The sequence below is a fragment of the Silene latifolia genome, chromosome 2 (genome assembly GCF_048544455.1).
Source record: "Silene latifolia isolate original U9 population chromosome 2, ASM4854445v1, whole genome shotgun sequence".
Classification (NCBI taxonomy): domain Eukaryota; kingdom Viridiplantae; phylum Streptophyta; class Magnoliopsida; order Caryophyllales; family Caryophyllaceae; genus Silene; species Silene latifolia.
Window position 1 is genome coordinate 146,306,407 of NC_133527.1, and position 23,966 is coordinate 146,330,372.

At 36.9% G+C, this 23,966-nt stretch overlaps 2 protein-coding genes across 2 annotated transcripts; one reads left to right on the top strand and one right to left on the bottom strand.

The window, feature by feature from the left end:
• The first annotated feature begins 1,382 nt into the window (after positions 1-1,382).
• On the top strand, positions 1,383-5,511 carry LOC141643084 (uncharacterized). Its single transcript, XM_074452114.1, has 2 exons — positions 1,383-1,885; positions 4,689-5,511. The coding sequence occupies exons 1-2, from the start codon at positions 1,546-1,548 to the stop codon at positions 5,222-5,224; spliced, it is 876 nt and encodes a 291-aa protein (XP_074308215.1). The 5' UTR covers positions 1,383-1,545; the 3' UTR covers positions 5,225-5,511.
• A 10,095-nt stretch (positions 5,512-15,606) lies between these two features.
• On the bottom strand, positions 15,607-23,425 carry LOC141643085 (ultraviolet-B receptor UVR8). The gene is made up of 11 exons (XM_074452115.1): positions 22,988-23,425; positions 22,181-22,254; positions 21,993-22,077; positions 21,204-21,335; positions 20,872-21,108; positions 19,547-19,783; positions 19,015-19,058; positions 17,660-17,842; positions 16,912-17,002; positions 16,092-16,135; positions 15,607-16,013 (listed from the first exon to the last, which is right to left on the bottom strand). Exons 1-11 carry the CDS (start codon positions 23,211-23,213, stop codon positions 15,891-15,893), a joined length of 1,476 nt encoding a protein of 491 aa, XP_074308216.1. The 5' UTR covers positions 23,214-23,425; the 3' UTR covers positions 15,607-15,890.
• Positions 23,426-23,966: the final 541 nt, after the last annotated feature.

Here is a 23,966-nt window from a genome sequence, read left to right on the forward strand (position 1 = left end):
TAAAATACAATAATAAAAGATGGGATTTACACCCTCAGACTTACATGTTTGACGAAACGAGATTAACTAAGTTAACGTTTAGCGATTGCTCGACTCGAATGTATGAAGAAAGTGCCCTCGTAAGAGGATTTAGATTAAATTGATTGATTAATTGAGGTGTAGTTGGTCAAATTGGTCGGTCATGCAACGTGACTGGTACTCAGAAGGATCCGAGCTTATGTGGTCGATTGATCAAGCACGTAGACGTCAATAAGCTTAGAGCACGGTCTTAGAATGCAAAGGGAGAAGAGAAGGGCGGACACTCGCGTGAGAAATATGAGGAACAAAGGTCCCTATTTATACTAATCACACGGAGGAAGATTTTCGGGATATATTTTGCCAAAAGATATAAAATTAAATTATGGAATAAATATCCGTAATATTCTAGGACATTCCGACTCGGCATTTTAAACGGTTTATTAGAAAATGAAGCGGTTTTTTACCCGGACTCCAAATGAACTCTAATTAATGTCAAAACGGGCGTAATGGCGCGTAGATGACAACCAAGGGGTAGACACAAGTATTTGAGGTATCACTTGACGATAAACTTACGAACTGTCATAAATCGTTCCATGTACCGAACGTGCGGCCCAATCATCACTAGGTGTTTGGCGGGAGGTGCAGAAATGAGGTATCTACAGGACCGGACAATGCCATATTCCAAACCCGGTGACCGTACCGTTAGGTACTTAGGTGGGAACCCGGACCGGACCGGACAGAAACCGATTTTATTTTTAAAGGTAATTTAAGATGATTTTTTTGGCTTGGACCGGAGACCGGTCACAATATATTTATGGACCCGGAGACCGGACCGGATTGTATTCGGTCCGGATCGGTCCGGTGTACCGGTCCGGTCTACTTTATGTGCAGCCCTATCTCACTCATTTGTTTACTTTTCTAATTTTGTAATGTTTTTCATGAGTTATTTGATCATTTGTCTCATCTTGTTTCACTTGTCATCCAACAACTATATCTGTAACAATCTCTTTTATTCAGGATCTTTTAACAAGACATTCAATTTATAGGTCGTTTTTGGGTTTGTTGGTCGGGTGTGTTTCGGGTCAAACGGGTTGGGTTATTTTGGGTCGGGTCATTTTCGGGGTCAATGATTAAGAGAAAAAAAAAAAAAGATTTCAAGTCTTTTGAGGTCAATTAAAGTTATGTTTTGTCGGGTTGAGTGGTTTCGGATCGAATAATTTTGGGTTGGGTCTCTTACGGATCCATGAAAGCTCGGGTCATTTTCGGATCGGTCAATTCGAGTTCAGCAATTAGGATCTTAGATTACCCTCTTTCGAGTCGGGTTGATTTTAAACCCACCCATTTAGTCATCAGCTCATCAACGTATCAAAAAAACAAGCCCAATCCTCAATTATATTTATATCCACTGGCCATAAACTACAAAATTTTACACCCCCCATATCACCCCAAATCCCAAATTCACAAACCCTAATTCCATCCCTGCTCTCTGTCAATTCGCCGTCACCACCCACAAACCCTGCGAAAATCATGGGTGTCGAAACCGAGAAACCGCGAAAACTACGATGGGGAGAGCTCGAAGAAGAAGATGGCGAAGATTTGGACTTTCTATTGCCACCAAAACAAGTAATTGGTCCAGATGAAAATGGCATCAAGAAAGTGATTGAATATAAATTTAATGAAGAAGGTAATAAGGTTAAGATCATTACCACCACGCGCACGCGCAAGCTTGCGAAGGCGCGTCTGAGTAAACGCGCCGTGGAGCGAAGGTCATGGCCCAAGTTTGGTGATGCGGTTAAGGAGGAAGTTGGTAGTCGTCTTACCATGGTTTCTACTGAGGAGATTTACCTTGAACGTCCTCAGGCTCCAGGTTTGATGGACTTTTCTGTGTTTTTGATTTTCATGTTCCGTCACGATTATTTGTTTACCTTTTTTTAATTCTTTGTGAGGGTTATTTTATTTTAATCAATGGTAAACTAATGAATTGAACGAAGGTAATAGTTTGGTTCATGATTTGATTGATTGGGTTTATTGTGTGATCTATTCTTATAGGTGTTCTACTACGTTGTGTTTGTTACCTTAATTTGATTAGTTTATTATAATAACTTGAAGGTTTGGTTTGATAATTTTTTTGTTTTGCGGTATGTTGTTCTTTAATTTTAATTTTTTGTCAATTGAGAATGAGATTGTTGTGAAAGTTTTGATCTTTTGTGATTTGTGTGATTTAGCTTCATGATGATATATCATGAACTTATGGTAGGTGAGATCGTTTTCGAGGAACAGGATCCAATATGAAAGGGGTTTATATATCTTGAGTTATCTCATTTGTCTTTAGCTTGAACACTTGAGCATAAGCAAACAATTAAACTCATAAATGCATGATGTCCCGATCAGCTCGGGATGCGAGTGCATGTACTGTTATGTGGGTGTTTGTTAATGGTTTTTCCTTGTGTTTTTGTTCTTAATTTTGAATTTGTGTGATAGGTTTTTATGACTGTTTTATGCTGTGTTTGTGAGCTTGCTTTTGATGAGTTTGTTGATTAATTGTTTAATTTGAAGGTTTTGTTTGATAATTTTATTGACTGGGTATTTTTTTCGCTCTTTTCTTGTTGCTTTCTCACTTATTTATTACTGGTCACTTGGTGATGGCATTATTGTGAAGTTTGGTGTTGGCATTCTTGTGAAAGTTGCGATCTTTTGGAACTTTGGTGTTGTAGATGCACGATGACATCTCTTGAACTTATGATAGATGTGTCCTTGATAGTCTTTGAGCTAAATTTTCGATCTAGTAGATTGTTTTGGAGAAACAGACTGGATTAAATTCATGCAAAAGGGGTTTATTAGTCCTAGAATTGGCTCATGTTTCTTTAGCTCAAAAACTGGTGCAGAGGCAATCAAACTTATAGCTATGTGATATTAGTTTCTCACAGTCCCGGAACGCGGGTTGCATGTACTAAATTGGGGTTTTTACGTTTGTTTGTGGCTGGTGTCTGTTAATGATTTGTCCTTTCTGTTGTGTGCTAGGACCTAATTTTAATCCGTGGAGTATTTAGTCAGGTGATTCAAAGCTTGGGTTTTTATAATTCTGTTGTTTTGGTGTATTATGTATGTTATGTGTTGGTTTTCTGATATTTTCTGTGACTTCGCTATGACATTCTAGAGAAAGTTGATATCTTTTGGATTATGTGGTGTAGCGGCATGCTGACATTTCCTATACTTGAGATGGATATTTTTTGAAAAGTCACTGAGCTAAGTTTTAGTTATAGTAGATTGTTTTGAAGGATTGAGGTCTGATGCAAAAGGGGTTTGGTATTCCTTGAATAACCTGCTTTTTGTTTAGCTCGAAATCTAGGCGTAAGCAATTAAGCTCATAGCTATAGCATATCAGTTCCTTTTGGCTCGGGTCGCAGGTGACATGGTACAATTATAGTCTTCGTAGCTTGTCGAATGCCTCGATTAGGTGGAAAAGAAAGTGCATTTAGGGGAGGAAATCTCATAGTGAATCAACCCAATCTCAACCTATCGCTCTTTTATCTTCTCAACCATACAACCCACGTGGTCATACACTCCCTTCTCCCCTTAATCACCATACATCTAGTGTCAGCCTGACAGCCACCACAACACTCACTCCCCTTTAAAAGGTATAGTCACTTTTATGTATGTTTTAATGACTCGTTTAATTATCCAAATAATTAGCCCTTTCTCTTTTCTGCATCTCTCAATTAATCATTTTTCTACTTATTCCCCAAAGGGGATTGGATGTGATTTTCTGATGCCGGGTGTTGCCGGATAAAATACATAAATTTTTACACGACAAAAATTAATTAACCTTTGCTCTTTTCTGCATCTCTCAATGACTTAATGATCTAAAATGACCCCATTACCATCATATGTATTTAGCGAAATAATACTGAAGGAAGGAAATCGCCATCTTTGTGGCTTGATGAAGCTTTTGTCCTAGGTAGGAAATAACTCTAACATTAATTGCGTTCAGGGGAGCGGGGGTGGCTGTCAAAGGAAAGTGGTGAGGTTCAGCAGGTCAGGTGGCTGGTGGTGCTCGTGATGGGTTATTGTAGTGAGGGTGGGTTTTGAAAAGAGAGAAACAAAAGGATGAATTTGAAACAATGGGTTACAGGGTGTTGCAAGGTTTAATGAGTTATGATGACAAAATTAATGAGCGCTTAGTGAAAGCTGTCTCACTAACAATTACACTTAAGGGCTCGCTTGGAATGGGAGTAACTATTAAGAGGGTAATAGAGCTTAAATGAACTAGAAAATGAAGGAAAGTGATGGAGGTTGGAGAGGAAATGGAGGAAGATAGTGTAATAGTCTATCCATTAAGGGGGTAATAATTACCTTCATATGGAGGTAATAATTCCTCCCTCACCACCTCTTTCCACCTTCCACAACCACCACAAATCACCAATCTCCTTCCATTTCTTCTTATTTTAGCCTCTATTACTCCCTTAATAATTACTCCCATTCCAAGCGAGCCCTAAATGTATTGACTTCAGACTTTGCTGCAACATTTATTGCACCCATACTGAGGAGTCGAGACAACTGGTTTTCTTGATCTACTAATCATATATTTTTATACATTTCTCTAAATTTATTTATATGATTAATCTTTGTACTTCTGTCTATTACGGAGTATTGACAAAAAGCTACTGTAGGTACCAAAAAAGAAGAAAGTAAGGCGGCGGGTGATCCCTTGGCGCAGCTAAGTAAAGGAACCGGTGGTGCCCTCATGTTGTGCAGGACATGTGGTAAAAAAGGTGACCATTGGACATCCAGGTGTCCCTACAAGGACCTGGCCCCACAGGGTGATGTTGCTCTTGACAAGCCCGCTGTCGATGCCGGCCCCGCAGGGCCTAGTGCAACAAAGGGGGCTTATGTGCCTCCAAGCATGAGAGCTGGGGCCGAGAGACCAGCCGGAAGCGACATGAGGCGTAGAAATGAGGAGAATTCTGTGAGAGTGACCAACTTATCAGAGGATACAAGGGAGCCCGACTTGCAAGAGCTTTTCCGTCCATTTGGTGCAGTTAGTCGCGTATATGTTGCTATTGACCAGAAGACAGGTGTGAGTAGAGGTTTTGGGTTTGTGAACTTTGTCAATAAGGAAGATGCTCAGAGAGCTATCAATAAGCTTAATGGATATGGTTATGATAATCTCATTCTCAGAGTTGAGTGGGCAACACCTAGAAACTAGAAAACAGATTTCTCGCCAGTCAAGTCAAGTGAAGTTCCTTGGGTTTTGCTTTGCGATCAGAAATTGCTGTTTCCGGGTTTTTTATATTTGTTTTGGAACCGGTACTGTTTCTTTCTTTTCTTCGTTTTTTTTTTCGCTTAATTGTGTCGGTTGAGAATCCTAGTATATGTACTGCTGTAAGTTATGACTTGGAAGTCCTTGGTACTAAAACTGGGCAGCAGCACTCCCATTCTAAAAATTGTTTGCGTTCATAACAAATTATTGAGATGCAAATTTCCAGTAACAAATACGGGCATGTTATTTTATGTACTGCCAGAAGCTTGTCTTCATATCTTGTTAGTAGAGCCTGAAATTTGTCAATTTCCATTAGTGAAGCCACAAGGCCACAAATAACAACTCTGTATAATTCAACTAAGGTAAGTGTGTCCCCGAAATTTGCTCGCGATGATGAGTCTACTTTTTGTGTTTTTTATTTACCAACATACTCCGTATTTGTCATTGCCAATTTGCCGGTGTAGTACTCCTGCAAGAAAATTTCAGAAAACCATTCCCAAAAAAAAATATCAGAAAAGCTTCTTACATTTCTTTCTTTGAAAAAGAACAAAGCTTTGATCTGAGAATAGTCAGAACACACTATTTGTGTTATTTATTACACAACTTTTTCAACAAGAGGGATACTTTTCGTCACTTTAAAAAGAGTGTTCACAAGTTGTAAGTGGGAGAGCAAGTGGAGAAGGGGTTGTGAAAGATTTTTAAAAAAAGACGGTCACAAGCGAGAATGTTTAAAGTGGCGACATTTTTGAGCCCTATCATGTACTCCCTCCGTTCCGGTCATTTGTTGTCCTTTGGTTTTGACACAAAGATCAAGGAAAGGGATGGGGCCAATTACTCATTAAATTCATTCTTAAAATAGAAAAGACAACAAATGACCGACACACCCAAAAATGGAAAAGGACAACAAATCACCAGGACAGAGGGAGTAACTTGTTGCTTGTCTTATGCTTAGAGTGAGTAGATATTTAGCCCTTCTATAACTATAAGACGGATATATTCATCTATAGTGAGACTAATTGATTGATTAACGCAAATTCTCCAGTGTAAAAAAGAAATCACAAATTCTCATTGAAGACGGGCATATCCGTCACAAGCTAAGACGGGTCAAGTAATACCCAAGTGGATAGATAAGACAAAAGCAGAATGCTACTCCCTAGGCATTTTGCTTTTGTCTTATTTACCCATTTGGGTATCAGTCCGTCTCATTGAAGACGGCCACTATCCGTCACAAGCTAAAGACGGATAGTTGCCCTCTCACAAAATGCAAGTGGAAGGCAAGTGGGGGTATCCATTTTGCCCCCACTTGCACTATCCATTTGCTCGACCCCTCTTCAGCTTGTGACGGATATGTCCGTTTTCAATGAGACTTGCTGGAAAGAAATTTGTATTTCAGATCATCCACTTTTAATTGAGTTTGGCTAAAATCCATCTCATTGTAAATGCACTATCCGTCTAAAGTTATATAGACGGATAGTAACCCTCTCACAAAATGCAAATGGGAGGGTAAGTGGGGTATCAATTTCCCACCCATTTGCACTATCCACTCTCATTTTGTAAAAGAGACACTAAACGTCTACAGCTTTAGACGGATAGTGTCGTCTAAAGTGAAAATTTGTGTTAAAGAATGAAAATTAAGTTGAGGAATGAAACTTTTTTTTTTTTTTGTTAAAATCATTTTTTTACACAAATGTTAATGTTTTGGTATCATATACTTGTCATAATTTTAGATTTATTTTCAAAAATATTCATAATTACACTGCTTTGACCTTAAAGAGCCAAATGAAAAAATTTCGTATTCAAGAGGTCATTTTTTAAGGAATTTTCTAACTTATTTTCCTCAACTATTTCATTTTATCACTTATACAGTTGTGCCCTCTTTTCTTGGACAAAAATGACTACTCATAACTGATTACTGTGATTACGAGTTCAGAAAACGGAGTTCTTTTCCCAAACTTAAGTTTTCGTAATGACAATTTATTTTGTCTTTCGAAATTGTAACCGGAGTCATTTGACAATTTATTTTGTTAAAAGACTTTGACTGAATATAACTCTCAACTACAAGTTCAAAAAATAATCATTTTCAAAGAAAATCTTGGTAAATGATCAAGTTTTGTTTTTTTTTTGTTTTTTTTTTTTTTAAGCCATAGCTTAGAGTTATGAATCGACTGGGACATTATAAGTTATTTTTCTTAGTAAAAAAAAAAGCAAGCTTAGAGTTATGGCTTAGCTAGTGAGTTGGGTACAAGTGAGGATGAAATAGTTGAGGGGCGCTTGTGGTTTGCAGTGTTCACGCAACCAAGACGACACCACCATAGCTCCATGGGTGGTTTGTTTGTGGCATACGAAACCGTAGTCGGTTCATTAAGAGTTCAGGGTCATTGATGGTTTCGTCAAGCAGCGTGCGCTAAAAGATCATGACCACGTCAATGGTGTAAGAACAGTCTTCTTCGCAAACCCTATTTCTCACAGTTCATAGACTATACATCCAATGTACAATGTTATTGTACATCCAAAGTTATTTTAGTCTTTCTTATTTATTTTTGTTAAAACCTAAAACAATACTACGTAATTCAATTCAACCCTCTTCTCTCTCTAACTGCTTCCATATCTTTCTTCCCTCTCTCCATCTTTTCTTCATTATGTAGTTAATTAATCATCTTCTCCCATTAAATTAATCTATCAACTATTATTTCTCTCCTTCTTCAATCATAATTAATAAGTATTTAATCAATTTTTACCAATAGTGGAGGAAGTTTCGAAGGCGGATGAAACACCATATGTATCATCATCATCAATGGAACATGAACATCAAAGGAGCATGAAATTTCAATGGAAATTGAAACATTTAACTCATAATCAATGGCTTTGGAAAAACAATTCAAAATTACATCTTCTTGTATTCTTGAAAGTTTAAACTCGTATTCTTTTCATATTAGCTCGTATTTTTGAAAGTATATTACAATTAAGTTTAAGCTCGTATTCTTTTCATAATAGCTCGTATTCTTTTCATAGTAGCTTGGATTTTTGAAAGTACATTACAATTAAGTTTAAGCTCGTATTCTTTTCATAATAGCTCGTATTTTCGAAAGTACATTACAATTAAGTTTAAACTCCTATTCTTTTTATAATAGCTCATATTCTTTTTATAATAGCTCGTATTTTTCATGTGAATTTAATTTACGAGTTCATAGACATTGAAGCTGAAAAATCGGAATTAGTTGGACTTAAACGAGTATGGAAGTCTTCCATATTAGAGAACAGTGGAGTTTAGAGGTTTAGGGGGGGGGGGGGTTGCAATAATCGTTTGGTTACACTGAGATTTGGAGAAGGAGAGTGTTTTGTTTAACAAATACTCTATTAAATTGGGCTTCAGTTAAATATACTATAAATGAGTCAGTTGTATAATGCTAATATACAACTGGTTGTATGATCTTATTTGTGTATTTCTGTTAGTGTAGTGTACAACAATACTCTCTACCATTTCTCCAAACCCCAATTGAAAATTTGGTCACTTTATTCAAATTAATCACAAATTAATAGCATTTGATGGGGGTATTAATTACACTGACAGTATCTGTTTAATTAAAACTACGGAGTAATATTTTAGAAAATCTGTTTAATTAAATCCGAGCAAGTGTTCCCAGAAATTATATCAAACTAAGTAGTATCCCGCCCTTCGCGCGGCCTGTTTGAAAATTTTATTATTATAATTAAAGAAAAATAACATAATTCATATATGACATTTAATATCTTTACTTTTAAATAAAAATAAATTAACTTTCTCAATTCTTATTTTCTTAGGTTTAACTTTAATGTTTTAAAATAAAATACATACAATATTAGTTATGACTAATAAGTGATAGTTAGCTATTCATGATAAACGTTATTATATAAATAATTTTGTAACTTATCAAATATCATACTCCCTCTGATCCACACCAATTTTTCCCTTTGGAAAATTTGAGTATTTAAGAAAAGGTGGAAAAAATAAGGGTAAAGCTTTGTTTGGTAAAACTAACTGAAAAAGTAGCTGAAACCTGAAAAGGTAGCTGAAAACTGAAAAGCTAACTGAAACCTGAAAAGGTAACTGATAAGTTAGCTGAAAATTAGGAACTGATAAGGTAGCTATTATATAAAAAAAATTGTTTGACAAACTAATTGAAAAGGTAACTGATTTTGTTGAAATGACGTAAAAGTATATGATAATTATTTAATTGTATAGGTTTAAAGGGTAAAAACGGAAAATCAAACCGAATCAGGTACCTGAAATCTCAAATGGTACTCTAGGTAGCATTTCATTTCAGGTAGCTTATTTGGTTAAATAAGCTACTTGCCAAACGCTTACAAAAAATAAGGTACCTGAAATTTTGGTCAAATAAGCTACTTTGACCAAATCAGGTACCTGAAATGTCTTGCCAAACGGAGCCTAAAGAGGGAAAAATAGATGAGCCATGTAATTGTGGGTTTAATCGTGAGATGATATGTGAGGTATGTAATGACATTTTGTGTAAATATGAAATGTGTAAAAGGACTATTTTGTAATATTGTGGGCCAAATAAAGTATGTTACCTTTGGTGTGGATTGTCCGTTTTAGGTAAGTGTTACATTTGGTGTGGATCAAAGGGAGTATTAATTAAAATAAATGTATTCGAATAATGCAACAATCAACATTAAGTTTTAAGCTAGATCATTTCACGATACGTTATGTTCCAAATAAATTAATATTTTGTTCAAAATGATGTGAATATAATTTGATGCATTTTTCAATTTTTGTATAACGTGTGATGTTTATATATCAAACATTTATGGTCAAAGTTCAACTTATTGAATGTTTTGATTGTGTATGTCTTGCATATGCTATGTGTCAAACAACATATTTATAAGAAATTTTCACCTTTTGTTTTTAAATAACTATATATAAAATAGGGTTAATTGAGAAACAATACCAATATAATGACCGTTTTTTATAATCAGTACCAACATAATCAATAATTAGAAATCTGAACCAAAATATTAACTTTTTCATAATTAGTACCAAAATATAACCACATCTTAACCTACTAGAAAAAGTACAAAAAATCATCATTCAAGTACAGATCTCCACTCGTTATCACATTATCTCAAATGTATTTTCATTAAGCTTTTCATAATTTTTTCAAATATGTCACTCGTTATCTCATTATCACTCGTCTAATATAATTTTTTTCATTATCACATCATAAAAACTTATCTCTTAATAGTTATCTTTAAATTTTGTTTTTAGTAAATAAAATTACTCTTCCAAATATATTTTTCTTGATGGATTTAATGGTCTAAATATTATAACTTTCTCAAAATGTTTTTCGTTAAGTAAATCTAACTCAGTGTGAGATAATCACTTTAATCATCTATACATATCAAAATATTTCAATAAATATAATGAAAGTATACTCGATTTAAAGCATTTTTCGCAATTAATGTAATGTTTTACATTTTATAATTTTTATCAAAACTTTTTTTTATATAAATTGAAAATTCATCGTTATTGTTATTTGTAATTTTATACTACATTTATTAACTCTAATTAATACTTTGCTGAAATTTATGTAGCATTTGTTATGTTTATATTTAATGTCCAGCTGTAATTAATACTTGTATTTAATGCTGGGTTGACACGTGCCGCATCCCCAGCACTTCAACCCAGTTATATATATATATACTCCCTCCATTCAACTCCACACTAACACTATACCATTTTCATCCATTCAAATCCACACTACCACTTTCCTTATTTGGCAAATGATATTCCCATTTTATCCTAATTAAAACTCAATATTTACAAAAAATGCCATTGTTGGCCCACACTAATTTTCCATCAAAACCCACCCTAACCCAATCCAACCCACTAATATTTCCCCTAACCCAATCCAACCCACTAATTACTCCCTCCAAAAAAATCTGAGGCCCACCCCCATGTACCCCAAAACCGTTCAAAAAATCCAATGCTTGAACTACCCACATTTACTCTATCCCCTCAACTACCCATTCCCTATTTACTCCCCTCTTCCAGATCCTTCCCCATTAACCCTAATCTCCCTCAATCCTCTCCCTCTCTAATACACGCCGCCTCCAACTTTCTTCTCTCTAAACTTTCAGATCTGTGTTTCAACTTTCACAAATCTCTTCTTATCAGTCATTACTCTCAAATCTTCATCTTTTTTCATGATGAAAAAGCCACATGCAAATTGTTCCAAAGAGTGCTTGCAATGCGTTCTTGATTGGTACAGTTTTGGTTCATCAGATGATGAATTTGATGAATCGAAATCAGTCCTTAACTCACCTAATCCTAACCATAATGAGTCACCTCCTCCTAATTCACCTTCTCCTACAACTTGTGTCCCTGATTCTTTGAGTCCGGATGATTTAGGGACTCAAGTTGGGGAAACTGAGTTTGACGATCTTGGTTTCTGTGTTCCTTATACGCCTCGCCATGAAGAGAAACATGAGATTGAGGTCGGTGCTGTTGTTGATGATGTTTGTAGATCTCCGGTTGATGATGTTCGGCGATCTCCTCTGAGATCGCCTCTGAAACTTGTAATGGAGCCTCAATCACCAGCCTCAATTAAATATGATGCCATCGTCGCAAGATACACTGAACATATGAAGAATAAGAGGTTAAAGGTCGAAGAGACAGTCGACGTTCCTGTAAGATTTGTTGAGGAGTCAGTTGCCTTCAAAAACTATGAGAGGAGAATGCTTGCAAAATATTCTTCGAAGCCAAAATAGGGAGGTACTTGTCCCATTCTCTTATATTTGATTTTTTTTCGTTCATCTATTTTACTGCTGGTGCTGTGCTGTTAGGAATATGTTAGGATTTGATTTGGTATTGTGTTGATTTCATCGTATGCTTTTAGTAAAATGTTAGGATTTGATTTCATTTTTTATGGTATGCTGTTAGTGGTAAAGTGAAGGGAGAATATTTTAATCTTTTTTGCTGCTGAAATTGTAATTTGTTTGATTTGTTTTGGAGTGATGAATTTTGTTTCAACTGGTTTGAATTTTGCATGTATGTACTCGTTTCTGTATTTTTCATTTTCGACTGGTTTGAATTTTGCATTTATGTACTCGTTTCTGTATTGAAATCAGTGGGTTAAACATGATCAACCTTCATTTGTATTTATTCTGTTGATTTCTGTATTTTCTGACTGCTGCCAAGTTTTTCTTTCATTTCCCTATGTTGCCTGTTTCTACCTGTTGATTTCTGACTGTTGATTTCTGATGTTATGTTGCCTGTTTCTACCTAAGTGAAGTCCATTATGGACTGAGAGTTGGCTCAATGATATAAATACCTTACTGGTTTGAGAGCTAAAAAAATTTGAAACACTTGTTAATCCTAACTGGCCATAATTTGAAGTAGTAAAGCCACCACATGGTCTACCATTGAATGAGTGTGTGTGCTTGTCCATTTAAATGGTTTGAGAGCACTGTCTGTTGTTGCCTGGTTGATTACTGTTTTTTTATGGACATAGCATGGTCTACCTTCTATGGGTGTGTGTGTAGGAGGCATTACCACTTAACATAATTCAATGATGAGGCCTATTAGGCCTGAGAGTTATGTGGCTCAATGATGATGAAACCTTAATGGTTTGAGAGCACTTTAGATTTTATGCATTGACAGTACCATAGTGGCCATTTTGTTGTAGTTTTTAAGCCACCACATGGTCTATAAATGAATGTTGGGCTGTGTGTTAAACATGATCAACCTTCATTTGTGTGTGTAGGAAGGCTTAAGACTTGACACAACTCAATGACGAGGCCAATTAGGCCTGAGAGTTGATGTTTAATTTAACTTAAAACTAAAGTTAACTTAAAGCTTTGAACTAAACATTGCATTCTTCACATACATTTCAAAAGTTTCATTGCATTAGAACGTCTTGCATTACATTGTTCATAATTTGATTACATGTTAAACATATCTTAATATAAAAATGTTTATACTGTAAACAAATGTCATAAAAATTGGACATCCTAATTCATTACTTAGATATTCTAAACAACTATTCACATAACATTGTTTGACCTAATTCATTCCTAATTCACCCATCAAATACTCTAGGCCTTCTGTTTGACCTATCTCTTGTAAAAACCCAATACTTTCCCTGACCAGTTCTTCATTAACCTCCAAATTTCTTGGTAATATACCAAGGGCAGCAAGATGATCCTTACCCATGTGGGGAATTGCAAAGTCATTATGACCTTTAGCTTTCATTATCGCAACTATTACTGACTGAAGTGTTAGGAAAACCTTGTTGAGTTTTGTATGATCATAATCAACATATGCTTGCATGACTGAATTGACTAATTCATCAACTGATTTGGCTGCTTCTTTGGAGTGTAAGGATTGTAATGCTCTAAAATAACCAAGATCATTAACATTTAAATCTGGTGAGTTAGGAGGTTGAAAAATTAGCTGAATATTGAAACCTTCTGAATTTGCAACTGCCATGAATTCTGGGTCATTGTTCTTTATGTGAGGCCTTGCATTATCTTGTTGAATGTAAATGTTTTTACTTGCTCCTTCAGGCCACTTTGTCTTGATAGCTGGTATGACTTGTTCTATGATGCATTCTCTTGTTACTTGTTTTGTAATAGAATCAATAGGCTTTGTCTCCATTGTACCCCTTGGCCTGTTTCTACTTGACCTTCTTTCTTTGGTTCTTTGTTTTGTGAAAGGGAACATTCCAATTTTCCCATCAAATAACAACTCCCCATCCTACGAATAAATAGGTCTACATCGCACACATAAACATAACTTTTGTGATATACCTCTTGGATTGACAACTCCTATGTGGTAGCTCTTCCCCGTCAACCACATAAAATTTGTGACCATCATAAGAAATATAAAACCACTTCTCATCCATGTGGATTATATGGCACATTTCTAGAAATTTTATTTTTGTGATTGGCATTGCATTAAGATCTACAAAATCTGCTGCAACATGTTCAACTATTAAGCACTTCAAAGTATGTTTTAGCCTTTGGTACTTGTTTGCATCCGTGAGGTGAGGATGGAGTGGGCTTGAATGTGGTTTTAATAAACCTTGGCATACCCAAGAGTGGACTGTCCCAATACTTACTCCAGTATTTTTTGAGACTCTTCCATAGTGTCTCTTTGACCCCATTCCAATGTTTTTATATGTTCAACATCAGGTAGTAGTCTTTTCCTATTTTTGTTACCCATTCTTTTGCTCTTGACATCTAATGCTTGACCCACTTCCCTTGTTACTTTTGCAAGTTTCCAAATGTTTGAGATAGTTTTGTCTTTCACACCAAACCTGAGAGCAGCTGCCTTCATATCACCACGGGTGAACTTCCCTTGTTTCGATTGCTGAAGCAAATAGATTGCCACTTCATGCCTGGAATCTTCAGAGAGGCATTTGGCACCCATTGATTGAAGATTGTGTAATTTTTAGCTTTTGGTTTTGTAATTTATGGTTGAAGGACTGTAATTTTTTTGGAGAAATTTTTTTTTTCAGACTGTATTTGCTTCTCTGTTAGAGAAGCTGTAATATATTTGGTGTAAAAATTTGTGGTGAATGCAGTTTCAGTACTTAACTAAGACAGGTTTTATCCATATGCAAATTGTGAGTTGATGTTTTTGGGGGAAAAACTGAAAAAAACAGCTCATTTGGTGGGCTTTTTAAACACTTGTAATTTTTGGTGGGAAGTTTAATCCCTAATTGTATTGGTAATCCAATCTACTTTTCAACTAATAAAGCAGATTTTTCATAAACTTATTGTACTTTTATTCATTGTTTATTTCCTTCTTAAAACTTGTGCAAATTAGATAGTGTTAGTATGGAGTTGAATGGACATTGTTTATTTCCTTCTTAAAACTTGTGCAAATTAGATAGTGTTAGTGTGGAGTTGAATGGAGGGAGTATAAGATAGTTGTTGATGTTAGTAAGAAGAGATAAGTGAAGGAAGTTAAGAGGTTTAGAAAAATCAGGCATAAAGAACTCATAGAAGTATGTCGGCTTTACTTGGGAGGACTTTAACATTTTACCGGAGCTGAAAAGAAAGTCTGAATGGTTCCATCAGCAAAAACACACGGGTCCGTCAAGAGAGTTCCGAGGATAGTCAGCCCGACAGAACAGCCACCAAGTAAATCAACAACACTCTAACAATCCAACAAGACATCGGCAACCACCACGTATAGATTTACATGATAATTATCAGCTAGTTAACCAGTCAATTAGTTGAAAAGTGGCAGTTAAGTGGTTGAAAAGCGGTGCCCGTAACTGGGTTCAAAATTCGTTAGCATCAAAACTGACAAGTGACAACCCATAGAAACAAGACTGACATAGTTTATTATGAGAAGCACTCGAGAATAGTCAGCCCGACAGCAGCAAATCAAGATATACACCACTCTGGTAAAATCTTACCAGAAAAGCAAGGAAATTAAGGGAAGCTAACATCAGATCCTAGCCCTGAAAGAATGGTCAATTATACACCCTATGCTAATTACACCCAAATCATCCCTTCGTCTTTTGTCTTTTGATCAGTAACTTGCACATCTCAAACATGGATGGAATACCACTCACTAACCTAACACAAACCCCATTCTCGCCTCTCAAGTGACGGACTGTGCTAAGAGAAGTGTATGCCACCAGCCACAGGCGACGTTTTTCGCCATCCGCCCTTCAATTTCTACTTCTGACGGAATATTGCGGTCTATCACATCGCCCAATCCAAGCTATAACATAGTAAAGGGGGTGTTAGTGTGGGTCAATGTCTATCTCATGCATGTGTGTGTGAGACGAGATTCACTTACCTGTCCATACTTATTCCAACCCCAGCAGTAGGCTTTTCCGTTCTCTACAGGTCAGACAAGGAATAAATATGAGCGAAAAAGCCACCATCAAGATATGTAATATGAATGCCTACCGAAATCACAAAAAAAAAAGACCGTAAAATTAAGTTGATTATGCACAGGGGCTAAGTGGTGAAATGGCCATGTTGAAATGTGCTCAATCATATAGCTCTATGAGACATCTTTGTTATATGAATGTGTCTCATGTCGAGTGCACTGGTTTTCGTTGTACTTTCATCTTGTTTGGTTTTTTCCGGCAGTTGTTTTTTTTTTTTTTTTTTTTTGCTCTTGGTGAGGTACCTTGACACCTTGTTGGTACTTCAGAAGCTACGTGCCTACGTCTTGGCAGCCCAAAAACACTACAAACCCCTAACCTATCCAAGACACTCACATGTTTCAAAGTGCAATTAGATAGTAAATATATTTCACATCAAAAACTATAAGACCAAAAGCTCATATAAGTGGGCCACACTTTGACCGACTGGATAAGTCGATATATTTGACACAGCCTGCATGTTGAGCCCAACTTTGCTGTCTTGGTACGGGGCACCCGCAATCATTTACAGGCTAACCAGAATAACTGAAGTATCAGCAAATTCTCAGTACTCTCTACTCCGTACTGTGAACTATGTAAGTAAACTGATACGAAGGTGTGTGTGTATAGTGTACGGAGTACTATACTACTATATAGTCCCTTACTAAGTAATTCTAGAATACTGAATTGTATCCATTTTACGAAGTATAACTTTAAAACATAACTGGACATCACTTTGATTGATACCTGTAACAATGGCAGTGTGACGAGCACCACAAGATATTATCTTCGCATTAACGTCTTCTATACTTGGTGCATCCAATAGTCTTGGGAGAGTCTGAAATAAAAATATTGTTATTAAAATTACTCGCATAAAACACAACCTTCTTCATGATTACACCGAACATGCAAACGGAGGCCATTCAAAGATTCCCATAACAGAAACAGATACATTCCATATATGGATGCTAAAAGTGTACACCAAGAAACTTGCCCACCAATGAAACTCATAAAACCTATTTGCTTGGACTATTCCATTTTAAGCGTATCCTCATCATATCCGTGTCCAACATGATACTCAAAGATATGGCGTAAACATTCTACTCGACAATTATCTATACGACACTAATAAAGGATGTAGGTTGCATAACAACTGTAGAAGAAAATGAGTGGTAACGAAGCATATTTATGATAATTGACAATGGGAAGGCTTATGTATCAAGAGTCCCTCAATTTCACTTTAAAAGGTACATAATTCATAATCAATTTTTTGTTTTGACGACATTTCTCAGTACCCATATTATACTCATTTTAGGATATGATCTCAATATCTCAGAATTTAAGATACGTGCTTCTGATACCCATATTGAACCATCTCAATGTCTCAAGATTTGAGACATGGGAGTGTTAGACACTTTGATTTGTGCTTCTCATACCCAGATGAGTACGAGTAAAATAGCGTCGAAAAAAAAAACGAACTTTAACAAGGATGTACCTCAGCCTGATCAGAACCAGTTCCTAGCTGTCCAAACTGATTACCTCCGAAAGCATACACGTCACCATCGGCAGATATGCAGACACTATGCCATAAGCCAGCTGCAACTGCCTCAATTCGAATACCGAGCAAAGAGGATACACAAGCTGGGCTTAGTACGTCATCAGTCGTTCCTTGTCCACACTGCAACAAGTTACATTCACAATTTGTCACGACCACACATAAGAGTTAAATTGTTCCATTGACTTCTAACTAGATGCAGAAAGAATAATTGTGAGTAAAAGAAGGGAAGAATCATCTGATCCTTGCTATAGTGTCTTCATCTTGAACATCTACTTTCCTTTTAAATCTCCACCTTTTCAACTAACCTACAGATCCACACCAGACAAGTTCATGCAACGGTAAACAGAAGATAAATGAGTATATTCTTAGACGTTGGATCCAAGGATAGTCTCAACTTTAGTTAATGAATTAAAATGTTGAGAATAAGGGGTTAAATTCTAGGCCAAGGTGCTCTTGCATTCCTAAATAGTAACAGTCCATGGACTCCATGCTTCTCTATGCACAACATATATTAACCTCTGAATCGTACATAGGTGCTCTGTCTTTGCTTCATTCATTTTAGTTAGTTATAAATAATATAATGACTAGTGAAAGTTCCTTGCACAATTGCAAGCCTAATTTAGAAGCCAAGTAGGGACAGTCATCATATAATTTGTGTTAGAGTTTCATCAACAATACTCAAGGGGAGGAAAAAGCTTCCCGGACATCTAACATATGTAGACAAGGTGAGAAGACCTCTCCACATAACATAAATATGTAAAGAAGGCAGGGAAAACCTCCTCATAACACAAATGAAGCAGCAACACAAAACCCTCAAAAATATCTTCCAAAAAGGAATATAGAGAAAAGCGAGTGACATCCAAGCTTTTACAGTGTTACCCTTGTCTGGACACAAAGAGGAAGAAGGGAGGGGGGCGGAAACATAGCAATGTCATTTCCTCCCAAATTCTTCGTATGTTGGAGAGTTTTGATTTGCTCAATATGAACTATTAAGAAATTAAGGGATCCATTTTTCCACCCCTCCGTTTTCCAACATCTCAATTTTGTTAACACAAGAAAGGAACTATTCCCCTACCCATCCCTCCAAATTTTCCCGTCCAAACAAAGAGTTAAGTTAAAAATCACCTTCTGTAAATCAAGGCAACATAAGAAGAAGCTATCATTTACCATAACTATCATTACCTAGTGTCTCCAAATAGGCTCCGGCTCAGGCAGAATAAGCCGAGCGTACCACAGCAAACATAACAAACAAAAGTGAGTACAAACAGAATGCGTAACCATCATCTCTGTACCTGTCCATATAATCCCCATCCAAAAGCAAGAAGTGCTCCAGCATCTGACAATATAACAACAAAAATTAGAAAAAACATCCTTCAGGCTAAGGCTAAGGCCAAGGCTATAATTACTTAGTGTTAGCAACTAAACTATGGACAGTGTTTTACAAGATTAGGGAAGGGAGGGAAAAGGAGGAGGACAAATTCCCTTGTTTGGTCAGGGAATTGGAGAGGGACTTGGAAGGAGGGAGATGGAGAAATCAATTGTCTTTCGTACAAGCAAAATCAAAATCCATTCAAATGTAAGAAAGACTCCGGAAAAAAAATGACCCCTTCTTCCCCCTCTCTCCTTAAGAAGTCAATATGTATCCAAACAGACGATCCTTGTTTGAAAAGGAAAAGGAAAAGGGAAGAGGGTGCACAAACATCTGAAGGACTAGTGATGAATCAACAGGAAGATAATTATTATGGTATGATCATTTTCGACATTGAAACACCTAAGAAACATGAAAACACTTGTGGTGGTTTATTACTGATAGTCATTACTCACCTGTAATAACTGCACTGTGCCTGCCTCCACAGGCAATACCCTTGATGTAGTTCCCGGGAACTTTGAATCCATGGCCTTCTGAGCTTAAGCTAGCCTGAGGGAAGCTCGAGTGTCTATCTCTCCTATGAGAAGACTCTATACATGGTACCGGATGCGGAGATGACACCATACGTATCCTTGACCCCAGACCTAGTTGCCCTTCTCCTCCATAGCCCCAGCCCCACACTTGTCCTATATCTAAGCTTCAGGAAAAATAGAACCCATCAGCAACCCTTCATATAGCATATGTTAAACATGCACTATTTTAATAGGGGTGAGCAAGTTTAGGTCCAGACCAATAAAATGGACAGGACCGGACCATTCGGTCTAGACCGAACCCATACCGAATTCTTTTAGGTCCGGTCCTTATTTTTTGAAGTTTCGGTCTTCGGTCCGGTCCGGTCCAAGACCGGTTATTACACGTCAGGACCGAATGGACCGAATATATGACTTTGACGTCTATCTATGGAATCTTTGTAAGCGAATCGAATATTTTACGCTAAAATCTCACTATAAACTCAATTATAGCTATTATTTAAATTAAACAATAGTTCAAATACCTATTATATTTGATTTGATGAATTTAAAATTCAATAATCATATACTAAATAGCGACAAATCGTACTTTTCGGTCAAAAACCGGACAGGAACAAAAATTTTGGGTTTGGTCCGGCCGAGGACCGAAACTTTTAGGCCCAGTCTTCGCTCCACTAAATTTTTTTTTTTTTGGTCTTCGGTCCGGTCTTGTTTTGGACCGATACTATTTAATCTATAGAGCTGAATGTGAGACAAAAAATCTACAATTGACACAATACATTCCATACAATGACACTCTACATTACATCCTACTTAAAAAACTCAAGAGTTAGTTTGTCTTCTACACGTTACAAAAATGCAGCGTTCCAATATATGATCTTGACTGAGAGGCACAGCATTTCCATAGAATAGCACACAATACAGTCCGCCTCACATGTCAGAGGATATGTTACTCCGACTCAGCTGGAAGTGCTGTACATGGTGAAGAGAGTCGGATACGGTTATTTTATGCGAAGTTTTCAAATTTTTGATCCATGATGAAGTGTCGTGTCATGTTTAAGAGTCAGACTTGAGACATTCAACCAAAGTGAATAGTCGGAGACTCGGAGTAATAAGGGTCACAAGAACACTAGTATTTCATTTTTTCCCTTATTCAAATTGATAAAGCTCCTCATAAGTCAATGACGTGGTCTCGTGACATGGACATAGATGGAAGGTCAAACCCACAACGCTAAAGCCAACATAATTACCTGATAATGCTAAGGTGTGCCGACCACCAGCAGCAACAGCTGATATCCTTACACCAGGGCTAAGTGTGACTAGGCAAGGCAATGCCGAGAGCGGTTCTTCAGTGGTTGTGGAGCTTTCGGCAGTTGTTTTAGCTGATGACACCCTTCTTCGCTTTGCAGTCTCTTCCCCTGATCCTTTACCCTCTGTACCTATTTCTGATCCACAAGCATTTTTTGACCCTTGGAAGCGAGGACTCACTGCAAAAATCATCTATGAAGCACATCTCAAAGGTCAACCACCCAAAAGGCAGTCCTCTTCATTACCCAAAGCAAAATGCAAAACTGCTAATTACCTTGTTCGGTATAAAGGGTACATTGCTTTTCAGGTGGATCTTTCTCTAAGCTGCCTGCAGGAGAAGAATCTCCAAATACCTTTCCTGAGGGTACACACTCCTTCCATCCCCATGTATAAACTTCTGCTTTGTCTGCATTTAGTGAGGTGTGGACTTAAAAAAGAGTCGTTGAATGTTCATAGCCACACATGGATAGTGCATTTAACACTTCCCTAATCGATTATGACACCCCCTCTGCGAGACCGCGTTTTTCTATGCTTCCCTAATAGAAGGTAGAGTAAGATCAATACAGGAGCACCAACATTACTATTCCCTAAAGGAACCCCATGAATATTGGGTAAAGGGATCATATGTAAGCAGTGATACTTCTATGCTTACAATAGCAATAGGGAGAGGTTTTCAGATGACCATAATGTAAAATTCCATCAAATAATTGTCACTTCACAATACAACATTACCCAAAACCCCCAAGGCCTCTGGGCTCCCGCAAATTGTGAGGTAAGGGGGGCTTAGTGTACGCAGCCTTACCCTTGTAATAGCTTGAAAATTGCATCGGAAACAACAATTGTTACCTCGCCATAAAAGGAAGCACAACCAGTTTAGTGAGCCATTAAAAAAAAAACCTCCTCTCCAGACAGTGAGCCATTTCACTTTATTCCATCGTAATCCATAGCTAAAGAATAGCAAGTCTTTGGGTCCATAAGAAATTTAAAGTACAGTAAAATCAATAAAAAGAGAGAAATTGTGACATTATCCATTTCATAAGGAATGCCACTGATATGCTGATACCTGTAACTGAAACACAGTGTGCCCAACCAGCAGCTGCTTTTACTATGGAAACTTCTGTAGGAAGAGGAAAAGGCTCTGGTGTTTCCTGGAAAAAAAAAAGCAATGAAAAACAAATTGAAGTCATTCCAGTGGAACATGTTATAATCGACCTGCAATTTTATTTAAAATTACTTGTGCATTCGCATTACCCCATGCTTTCCGGAAGTTACATAGCTCTGGCCTAAATCATCTGTTGAACCCCAAGTGATCAACTTTCCAGTATCTAAGAAAAACACCAAATATTAAATATAAACCCACATTGAGAATCAATGTTACCATCTCAACTAAAACAAGAGTTTTCTTATAATCAATGTGATATCGAAACAGTGTCCCTCAATCGCAGTTTACCAAATAAGACAGTCAAATCGCCGCAAGACCTAACTAATGCTACAACTCCAAGCTCAGTGGTACTCTCATAATACAAATTAAAACTCCATAAATGTTTAATTTAAGACACTAAAATAGTAATATGGCTTCTCCAACATCAATCATTTTCTAAGCACAATAATAGGGCGTCACTTGGTGGTACCGACCCTCCCCATGCCCCTATTAGGGCCCATCATTTTTAAAGCTCCCTACATAATGTGTGTCAGAGCCTGGAAGAATACTTTGCACCACCCAGTGATGCCAACTCATTTTCCTTTTTCCGCCCCACCGTATACCAACATTTTTACCTTTTACACATCTCCATTTTAATTAAAAAGAATTTGATAACAAGAATATACAGCAAATTACCTCATACGAAGTACCTTAACATTCAATCACCAACTTAAATTAAAATCAACAGAATGAAACAAAAAACAATGCTTGACTCCAACGTGGAGATTTATTAGTTAAAATCTCAAAACATGTTAAATTACTGTATTGCATACTAACTCGATTATCCCCTAACTTCAAATCCTGGCTCCGCATAAAACAGACTAAAATAAACTAATAAAGAAAGAAAGAGAGAGCACCAGAAATGGCCATGGCGAAACCGCAACCACCACCACAAACATCCCTCCATTTCCCAATCGACGGAGGAAGTTTAATAGAAAGCGGAGATTGTATAGGAGTTCGTTGAGGCAATGCACCAGGCAAATATCCCCACATGTACACCTCATTTTCCCTCTCTTCCACTTCACCTACCATGTCTATTTCCATTTTTGCCCCTTCCTCTTCCCCCACCCCAACTCCATTCATTTCAAGCACAAAAACAAAACACGTAAAAAGTTGACCAAATTAAAAATCCAGAAAAACCCAGAAATTAAATCGGTAATTAAACGGTTAGATGCAATAAAGATTGAATCTTGCGGCTTGATGTAAGAGAAGCAAGGTGCAAAGAGGAGAGAGAAAAATGAAGAAAGTTTTTTTTTTTTTTTAGAAAAAAACACACTAAAAATGCCCTAAATTAAGTAAGTATGAGAAGGAGAGAATCATTACCAAGTTAAACATTGTGCCACGTAGGATAATGACGTGGAGTTTATTGATACGTGGCAAATTGTGAGCCGCTATATTTTCAAGGCAAATGTGAGCCAAGAGTTTAGAGGAAGTTTCTGGAAGGGTTGGTGGATGGTGGGGGCGTTACTACTTGCTATTGCTAGTTGCTAGTGGACCTCTTTCTTCTTATTCTATCACTGGCACTAAGGGTTCTGATTTTCACACGTGGCATCATCTGAGGTAGTTGATAGCTTACTAGTCTATAGCCTATACCCCCAACAAAATTAAAATTATATATATCCACGAATATTTGGGAATCCGTTTTTAAAATAATGCTCAAAAATAAAGTATTTGTCATTTTGGGTCGGTTTTAAAAGTAATTGTCAAAATAGTGTCCACGTAGACTCGGATTTTCAAAACCTAAAAATTAAACCAAACACGTCATTAGCAATGGCGTGTTTATAGTGACTAAGAGAGTGCAATTTGATGTAGCTACTGGATTGAAACACGCCAAGA